General features: G+C 42.3%; 1 protein-coding gene across 1 annotated transcript; it reads left to right on the top strand.

Annotated features, from left to right (window-relative positions):
- Positions 1–7273: 7273 nt before the first annotated feature.
- On the top strand, positions 7274–9864 carry zgc:162730 (mRNA decay activator protein ZFP36). Its single transcript, XM_021581976.2, has 2 exons — positions 7274–7410; positions 7687–9864. Exons 1-2 carry the CDS (start codon positions 7378–7380, stop codon positions 8746–8748), a joined length of 1095 nt encoding a protein of 364 aa, XP_021437651.1. The 5' UTR covers positions 7274–7377; the 3' UTR covers positions 8749–9864.
- Positions 9865–10581: the final 717 nt, after the last annotated feature.

Genomic DNA, 10581 nt, shown 5'->3' on the forward strand with positions numbered 1-10581 from the left:
AGAGAGAGAGAGAGAGAGACATAGAGAGGGAGAGAGAGAGAGAGAGAGAGAGAGACTGTTTTCAATAGAGTTTGGACAGAGAGAGAGAGAGAGAGAGAGAGAGGCTGTTTTCAATAGAGTTTGGACAGAGAGAGAGAGAGAGAGAGAGAGAGAGAGAGGCTGTTTTCAATAGAGTTTGGAGAGAGAGAGAGGGAGGAGAGAGAGAAGTAGGGCCTGTTATCAGTGGAGTGGGGAATGTTGATAGGCGGTATGGTGCAGAGATAGCGCCTGCACATCAGCCCTGGCGTGACGCACGGCAGACTCCCACGCCCACTCCCTCCCTCCCTCCATCCCCCTCTCCTTCTAACCATTTCTTGCCCTTTTTTAAAAAACTTTCCTTCCCTTCCAGTCTGACAATGTTTCATTACCTCTTCCATCTTTCATAAAATAATGCTATCCTCCCATAGCAATCAAAGGTTTTGGAACACACTCCATTCCCCTTATTATATTGCCGGTCTCATTTGAGTTCACATGCCTGTGTTTCCCTCTACAGTATTTACAGGCACTGATGGTGTTATGAAACATTTAGGGGAAGCTGCCTCCCTTGGTTTCCCAATCGCTCTTATGTGCTTTCTTTTATCTCCACTAGACCAGCGAAAGAAAAAAGTCTGCTGTTGCGGAACCACTGTCAGAGAGCACAGGACGTTTTGTTTCATTTTCCTACTTCTGCTTCCCGTCTCTCCCGCCCCTCAACCTCCTGCTAGGCTACGCTGGCCCCACATCCTTGAGTGGGGGAAGAATGTAGAAATATGATAGGGAGCGAGGGAGAGGCAAATAGGGGGGATGGGGAAGGGGGAAAAAATGAGAAAGCATATTACAACTTCAGATTCTCATATTACTGAGGAACCAGGGAGAGACTTTCAGAAGGTTTGAAAAGAGAGCGCCAATGAGAGAGAGAGAGAGAAAGAGGGAAAGTAATACAGAGACCAGGAGGGGTGTTGACATGCCGCTAAATTACAGAGGGGCGTTCAAATAAGCACGGCCCATAGGGATTAGTATCTGCTATACAGTATGTGGTAATCCACAAAGTACTCAGGACTTCAAGCCTGTAAAATATCCACATGAAAACCAATCCAACACTGGAACTCCATTGATATTACTGAAACTGAACAATACTGGTCATGACGTTTGAAACCTCATCTTGAGGAAATGTATTATTTCCACAGGTGTGACCATGGATGACATAGAGGTCTTACTATTGCTATTCTTTGCATTGATTTTGTTCTTTGCCACTGACAACGCATCGGTTTTACTGCGTCCGTATAAAGAAGTCATCAGTAGTCAGACAGAATCAACTGAAGACTCCCCAACCTAATATGCCGTACAGTCCACTACAGTAAAGGACGAGAGGTTGTGTATGACCCCTCATTACTGGCAAGCCAGACAGAGAGAGAAAATCACATGACAGTCACGTAACAGGTAGACAGTGTCAAAAAGTTCAGGGGTCGTTCCTGTCAACTGTGAGGTCCCGAAGCTGGTGGGAAAACACCTCAAAAAGGGTGTGAGGCTGAGTCATAGTTTTACTGAACAGTCGGTCCACAACTGCACAGTCGTCATCTAGCGGTACGGCACCTGACCTTGAACACCGCTATGAGTGAAAATTCAGAAAAGGGAGTGTGTGCGCTTGGCCATAGCCTAACGAGATCTCACATATACAGTATTAGACTTGAAAGCCTAATGCATATTATGAATAGATACATGTCAAAAATACAAAAGCTTTGCAGAACATACGGTAACTATTTCACATGGACAAAAAAAAAACTGTCTTCTGGCAGTGTCTGACCCTTTTGTCACAAGGCGTCCCCACCCTGGACAGAGCTAAATGGTTCACTGACAACACTGTTCCCTACTTTTAACTGAGAGAGAGAGAGCATGAGAGAGAGAGCACAAGAGAGAGAGAGCGCGCGCGCGAGAGAGAGAGAGAGCGAGAGAGAGCGAGAGAGAGCGAGAGAGAGCGAGAGAGAGAGCGAGAGAGAGCGAGAGAGAGAGAGCGAGAGAGCGAGAGAAAGAGAGAGAGAGAGAGAGCACAAGAGAGAGAGAGCGCGAGAGAGAGAGAGACTATGAGAGCTGTGCTTCTGCAGAGTGAGTAGTACTTCATATCTAGCTCAGGACTGGCAGATTCTGCACTCAGCTTTGACTGCCATATCAAGAGTGCCTGTGAGGGGTTGGTTCAATCATTCCCACGGCGGCTGGCCATTCGGACCTAGGATCAGCCATATTATTAACAAGAATAGGCTAGCACTGCGTTTAGCAACACCTACCCACCTCACAAGACAGTTTCCAGTATTCTTTTTTATTACCCCCTCCACCACAAATGGTCAAATCTGAGATGGCACCATCCACCAATTGTGAATATTATCATAGAATGTCACTACATGGGATATCACACATGTAGTCAAAATGTAGCTACATGTTGTGTGATGATATCGCACCTGTAAAGCAGTGATATGTGTATGGACTGTATTGAGAAGGGAAATGCCGCACTGAGTTACAAGTAATACATAACAAAATCTGTAATTCACATGCTGGATTCTTCCAAGACTATCAGGTTCTCCACGCATTCTTGAACCTTGTGTACATTCCCTGGGAAAAATATTCCACTGCATTCATTCCCCGACAGGCTACTGATCTTATCTCCAACCTCTGCTCAGTGTGAAAATAATGCATCAGAAATTTGACCTAGATAAAGATGGACAATGAAGCCCAGCGTCACTGGCACTGCGGGGTGTTGTCACTGTGCGCTTGGCCACGATATTCAGTGACCGGTGCATGCAAACATTAAGGAATACGGTTTCACGCTTGGATTGACAAACAAGCGTCCACGTTTCAACTGGCACAAAGCAAGTGGGTTACGTGTCTCGGTTTTGATGTTCATTGATAGCCCATTTTCTGTTACAGGGAAACAGGGTACGGTAGCCTATGTATACTGGCATCCAGTCAGGTTTTCCAGGTACAGTAGACAGTGCTGTGTTTAAGTGGGGTTGGGTAAATAGAGGGGAGTACAGCATCAACTCACAGAGCCAGTGTGTGAAAGACGAGGGGTGGTATTCCATATATAAGACCACGTTTGTTCTTCTGGGAATATTTCACACTGCCAAAATGTGTTTCGGAGGGAAGTGTAAAAACTACACCACCCAAGTGAAAACAAAGTGGCACAAATGCAATCTCTCTGAGGACCTCAACAATAAACTACCGCCTTGACTTGCTGAGGTCATTCTACAAAATCAGACATACAGTACCTGGAAAAGTCTGTGTACCAAAGGTTCAAAGGTGAGTTTGACAGAAAAATAATAATATTGGTAAAACAAAAGGCAATAGAGGAAAATGTCTATCACACAAACATTACAATCAATGCAGAGCAATATGTAGCTACTGTAAAGAACTTAGGCCTACTATACAGCACAAGTGCTCATATGCAGTACACCTATTTCACAAAGACGCACTGATTACAAACAAAGGATAAGAACACAGAAACAACTCTTGAAGAAATAAGAGCCCCTGTATTTCTGTTTCAAATATTTTTTATTAAACACACACAAGACAGGTGTGTCAATTCTTATCTAAACATAAAAGAGCATACAGGAACAACAAGACCCAGAGTTCTGGGTGCAAAACAAATAATACAAAACACGACATACAAAACAAGGACATGTAGAAAGAAAGAGGGTTAGATGTCCCCCCCCCCCCCCCCCCCCCCACCTATTCCCCCCCATTTTCAAGACGATTTAAGTTAAAACAGTAACTAGGCCACTAGTAACTAGGCCACAACTAGGAACATTCAATGTCGTCTTGGTAAGCAACTCCAGTGTATATTTGTCCTTGTGTTTTAGGTTATTGTCCTGCTGAAAGGTGAATTTGTCTCCCAGTGTTTGTTGGAAAGGAGACTGAACCAGGTTTTCCTCTAGGATTTTGCCTGTGCTTAGCTCTATTCCGTTTATTTTTCACCCCCCCCCCCCCCCCCCAAAAAAAAAAAAATCCTTAGTAATTGCCGATGCTTGCTGTTTGGGGGGATAAAAATAAACGGAATACACGCACCATGCTTGAAATTATGAAGAGTGGTACTCAGTGATGTGTTGTGTTGGATAGTGCCTTCTTATTGCAAATAGGATTCATGTTTTGGAATATTTGTAGTCTGCACACGCTTCCTTCTTTTCACTCTTTCATTTAGGTTAGTAATTGTGGAGTAACTAGAATGTTGTTGATCCATCAGCAGTTTTCTCCTGTCACTGCCATTAAACTCTAACTGTTTTAAAGTCACCTTTGGCCGCATGGTTTCCTTCCTCTCCGGCAACTGAGTTAGGAAAGACGCCTGTATCTTTGTAGTGACTGGGTGAATTGATACACTATCCAAAGTAAAAATGAATTACTTTACCAATTCTCAAAGGGATATTCAACATCTGCTTTTTTTACCCATCTACCCATAGGTGCCCTTCTTTGCGAATCATTGGAAAACCTCACTGGTCTTGGAGGTTGAATCTGTGTTTGAAATTCACTGCTCGACAGATAATTCTGTGTGCAGTACAGAGAGTCATTCAAAAATCATGTTAAACACTATTATTGCACACAGAGTGAGTCCATGCAATTAATTATGTGACTTGTTAATCACATTTTTTTTCTCCTGAACATATTTAGGCTTGCCATAACAAAGAGTTTGAATATTTATTGATAATAGTTTTTTATTATTATTTGTAAACATTTCTAAAAACATAATTCCACTTGGACATTAACGGCTTTTGTAGGCCAGGGACACAAAATCTCAATTGAATCCATTTTAAATTCAGGCTGTAACACAACAAAATGTGGAAAATGTCAAGGAGTGTGTATACTTTATGAAGGCACTGTCAGATTTTTCACCATAAGTTTTTGTGAAAATGTCCCTAATTCATACAACAGCCACCCCACCCCATGCACATATGTCAGCATGAGTGTTCATAAGGGGGTTCCTGCCTAAACATGCCTATTGGTATGCCTGTAAGTCTACAAACGGCACCTTTGCCAAGACAGGAAAGCTCGAATGGAAAGCTTGGCGTATTGCACATCGTTGCTCACCATAGAATATCCCTTAGGGCTTAGCTAGTATGTATATTTGTGTGAGCACGTGTGTATGAGCAAGTATGCCGCGCCCCTCCACAACTCACTAGGAGCGACTTTCCATACTCTCAGGACCGGTGCCAGAAAAGAAACTTGGAGAAAATGCACACCAACTGCACAGCTTGAGAAACCAAACCGGTGGATTGGGAAACAAAATAGAAATAAAAAGGAAAGGGAGAGAGGAAGGGGTGAAATATTTTCCTTTTCTCATTAAGCATTTTTAAAATAGAATTTCCAACCAAATTTGACAAGGTAGTGGAAGCCTGGGGTTATTTTTAACTGGACATGAGTAGGCATGCCTGCCTTGCATGCTCCTGTGGCCCGGGAGTTATTACGCTGCCTGCGACTGATGAAACCTGAGCTTTTCAGGGCCCCTGGTGGACGAGTCCCACTGCTGTTGGGATAATGGCATAAAGTGAAAAGGTACACTGTGACCACTATGGTGGGAAACTGACACAATATGTCTTGGGAGGGAGGGAGGGACAAGTTTGTGTTCCCGTTTCACATCCAACCCTTGGCTATATAGACCATGAGGAGTTGGCTTACTGCAATATGTATACAGCAGTTACTACACATCATGTAAGGCCAGTCTCTGCACCCATTTCCCCTCACGTTGTCTCCATAATACGACCTTAATAGTGAGATAAATAGAGGCGTTAAAGCTTAGGACACAACCAGATAATGCAAAAACACTCCTAAGTGTGGATCCTTATCCAGCAAAAGCGGTGCTGAAGTCATTATGTAAGCATTTTAGGGTGTGACAGGGTTCAAGTAAAATGAGCAGTTTCCTCGAACACTGAAATAGTGCCCCTTCTGCCATTAGGTAGTTTTGCAATCAATTGACTCAACTGACAGAGCTCAAAGCCCATCCAAGTGTAATCATTTCAAAGTAAATATATGACTTTCTGTCACACTGCCTTGTCAGACTTATGAACTGTGTGATGACAAACCCAAAGGACAAATAGAGATACCTCTAAGAACTGTAGATCAAATCAACATGGCCCAGTCGATCCATGGGACACTGTCACTGGATCGATTTTGACTGGATAGATTTTAAACCCTCTCCACTACTTCAACTTGACACTATTTACATAAGCAAATATAGCACAACTAATGTACAAAATACTCTCTGAATATAGTCCACTAATCAAGACAAAGAGTTGGTTACTCCTCCCTTTGAAATCTGGCCATTCTTGCACATTCTTGCTTTATTGTTGTTGGAAGGTGGATAGCTGCTGAGTTAATGCCTCGTGACTTCAGTATTTAGCCACACAAATTCAGATGCGTTTCTCACGTGTGTGAAAATTGCTATGTCAGGCAAGAGATAGACCCAAGGGTTTCATTATTGGTTAAATAGCAGAAACAGAAACATATTTTCGTTATCCAAGAGTTTCCTGCTATTGAGGGACGAGTAATCACATTGCCTGTTTATACTTGGGCTACCGGTAACACAGATGGAAGAAGTCACATAACCTAATTCAGCCTACATGATATCACAAATAGAAACTAAACCATATCCTGAAAAACCCTGCGTTTGAAGTCTAGACTGATTACTGGATAATGTTGTTTGTTGCAGTAAGATCGTACTAAAGTATTTTACCTACCTGGATTCATATCAAGTGTTTTTACGTTGTCATAACGCACATGAGCATATTTGCGTCTACAGCCTAAGGAAATATATATAAATAAATGTATTCTCCCCCCTTAGAGAGACAGCCTATAACTGTTGGAAAATGAATGTAAAGACTGGAAATTATATTAAAGACAGATGTTCTACAAAAAAAACAGAGAGCGGGTGTCACGCATAGAAACCAACGAGGAAAAAGTCTGGGGTGATTCTGGTAACAGCCTTGGGGAAAATGTGTCCGGCGACGAAGTAGTTAATCATAGCCTACTACCACAAAACTAGTCGTCATCGTGATTGAAAATCTAATGAACATAGGCAAATTATGTACAAGTGTGTCAATATTTGTGGGCGTATTATGTTGTTGACCTACGAAGCCTAGTCAGTACGACGCGTTTATGTTCGAATGTTGGTGAAACTGAAACATTTCACAGCTGACTAAAAATACAAAAACAAAGCAACCTTGGTTGGTTGAGTTGTGTATGAAACTTTATGGGAGTGGTGTCCGGGAAAATAGCACAGGAAACCCCGCCTGCCTGCAGCCCAGACACAATCGCCCGTGTCTTGCAGCTGAAAGTGACAGGCGAACTGAAACGTTTCAAAGGACAAGAACACGTAGAAGCATGTCCGATATGATCGACGATATTATCACGAGGGTAAGGTTTATTCACTGTGGTTATATGTATGTTTTTGTTCAGTTACATAAGCTTAGGTTATGCTTTTGGTTCCTTAAAAAAAACTACAACTACAACTATTGTATAAGTTGTAGGCTACTTTCAACTTTGATTACATGTTGAAATATTCACAAAACATATTTAACATAATTAAAAGCTTAATGGGGAACTGGGCATAGGCTACAATTCTGCATCCTGGGTAGTCTATAGGATGGGCATAACGTGATCATTTATTGACAGTCATATTTCTCTCCACAGAATCTGATCAATCTTGGTTTAGATGAACCATTCATCCAGCAACAAATTCAACCAATGGCACCTCGTCTCAACAGTTCAACTTCGTTCTTCTCACCAAAGAGACATAGTCTAAGCTCTGAGCAACTGAACGATGATACCCCCTGGCCACTTGACATTTGGAGCAAGATGGCTCCAAGTAAACAACAAGTTTCCTTCAGACCTGACCGCTCCATGAGTCTAACCGAATCCAATATCCTCTCCTTCGGTAAAATGAAGACCCTGGATGAAGTGCCTCCACCGCCTGGATTTCCTCCCCTGAACAACCCTACACCTCTCCCTTCCAACCGTTACAAAACCGAACTGTGCCGTAGCTTCCAGGAGAACGGAAGCTGTAAATATGGGAGCAAGTGTCAGTTTGCCCATGGAGAGCCTGAGCTGCGCGGTTTGTACAGGCACCCAAAATACAAAACGGAGGCCTGTCGCACCTTTTACAACTTTGGCTACTGCCCATATGGAGCCCGCTGTCACTTCATTCACGAAGAGAAACTCACCCCCTTGACCCAAAAGTTCCACAACCAAGCACTTGCTGATCAGAACCCACGTCAGCTCCGTCAGAGCGTCAGTTTCGCAGGTTTCATGGGATCACGCAGCTCTCCTCCCCCTGCGCTCCACGACCCCCTTGGCTTCACCCGTGCGCCCTCGGTGTCACCACCCCCTGCGGACATTCTCTCCCCAGTGTTCAATGACACCCAACGCAGCACATTTCAGTTTTGTCAGAGCCGACCCAGTGTTGGTGACATCCACAACATCCCTATGATAGTTGAGCCACAGAAGCCCTCACGCTGCGTTTGTGGCCACGGAAATAACTTCCCAAACACTCTGAACAAATCTTACGCTATGGAGGACCGCAACAATGTCTACATCACCCAGCCAAACCTCCAGCGCTTCTCTTCTGAAGATTCCCTCTCAGATCGGGATAGTTACACCAGCACAGGCAGCACCAGCGGGTCAGAGTCCCCCACCTTTGATGGGGCTGGCAACAAGCGCCTCACCGTCTTTGCGCGACTGTCACTCTCTGACTAGGCACCCAAACCACACAGAGACAATCCAAATCACGAACCTCGATCAATTGTGAAGGTTCTGCTTACAGAAATCAGAAATCCTATCAATATGATGCGCATCAACACTTTATACTGTTGTTTATTTATTAGTAGATTACTTGCTCAGTGAAATTTATTTGGTACTCAAACTTATCAAAATCTGTATATTTTTTTATACTTATGTATATTTTCATTTAACTTTTCATCTTGTCTTCCATTAATTACTTTCTTTAAAAATGACCTTGATGGTTATGACAGTAACAGACGTTTTAAGTGCCTTTACCTGTCTCAATCAATATGAGAAGGGCCTAGTAGCCTTACTTTAGCTGGATTACTTCGATTAGTCCTTCAAATATATGATCATATGAAACAAAAGACTCCCCTCCATTTAGTAAGCTGCCAGAACTATTTGTCAGATCTGTTCATACTGTTGGTATTCATGTGTATACCAAAAAAACTGTTGAAAATATTCAAACCATCAATGTGACTTGAAAAATGACAAGACATTCTCTCACTGTGATATGCACTTTAAAATAGGTATTGGGAGACTAGTCTCTCTATGTAGCATTTAACCAAAGCTTTATACTTACTTTTTTACACTTGCTACATTCTTTGTGTAAGAGCAGTTTTTCCATTTATTTGTAATTTTTTGGGGGGCGTCCATCATATTTTAACACATCTGTGACAAAAGTGAGAAGGTGCTAGTACGCCGTCTGTGTATGTCACAGATCTAGGAGGGGGTATTTGTGTAGCCTTTGCCATTTATTGAGAGACCTGTTTTGTTCCATAATGTTTTGACAACCCTGGTTGGGTCTTTACTCAACTGTAGTAGGTGACTTCTATTTCATCAGGGACTGTAACATCACAGTATTTCCATAGACGATCGGTTGACTTATTTGCCTTTTTGTAATTGTATAGACTTAACTAATATATTTATTATGATATTTATTGTGTTAATACCAATGCATTTTGTACTTATTTATCAAGAACATGTCAGGGTCTGTGAAAACGATGTGTGAATTATTAAGAAAAAAAGTATGAATTTATTTTTTTGATCGCCTGAACAGGAGAAATAAATGAAAATGATAAAGAAATGTAATTCCTTGCATTGAATGGTCTTTTTGTCCGTTTTCAGCTTGCTTCAAGTTTGATTCAATAAGGCAAACATTCCTTACTACTTGATGACAACACAAACCGAGGCTATATGAGGGCAGAATACATGGTTTATGCAAAGATACACACAACACACAACTTATGATATTATCAAACTGTATTTTGTGCTTAAATAATACAAAAATAGAAACAGCATATACCCTCGTTTTCTCGCTGTGAGAAACCAGTCTATATCTATCTATAGATGGCTGCTATGTCAACACAAATGGGTGATATTGTATTTGGCCCCAAATACTGTCAGTCACTGAAGGCATTTGACCCAAAACAACAACTTAGTCCTTATCCTGCATGCATTGAGCTCAGTTTCATAACTAGCCATGTGGATATACTGAAGTTGGTGTGTTGACCATTAGATAGGGAGCTGAGCTGTAACCTAGCTGTGTGGTCAAGTGCCTGTGCATATTTGACATTCCTCTCTTAGGACGCCCTGTGCTCACCCTTGTGTTTACTCACTGGCAAGGTTGCCATGGTTACCTGTCTTTCCTCTGCTCTGTATACACTTGAGTGTGCACCAATACTTGCCATTCTTATCCCCAAATGGGTATCCATTTTTATGATGTCAGATGTGACTCGATTGCATCAGAAAGGCCTTGTATTACAAGTGAACTCCAGAAATCTCCTTTTGCAATTTGTCCCTTCATGT

Source organism: Oncorhynchus mykiss, chromosome 24, assembly GCF_013265735.2.
Source record: "Oncorhynchus mykiss isolate Arlee chromosome 24, USDA_OmykA_1.1, whole genome shotgun sequence".
In the NCBI taxonomy this organism is placed as follows: Eukaryota; Metazoa; Chordata; class Actinopteri; order Salmoniformes; family Salmonidae; genus Oncorhynchus; species Oncorhynchus mykiss.

Excerpts from the sequence above, each read along its gene's own strand:
- zgc:162730 (XM_021581976.2), top strand. The coding sequence starts at position 7,378 with ATGTCCGATATGATCGACGATATTATCACGAGG. Across the intron at positions 7,411-7,686 it reads TCGACGATATTATCACGAGG|AATCTGATCAATCTTGGTTT; the intron begins GTAAGGTTTATT and ends TTCTCTCCACAG.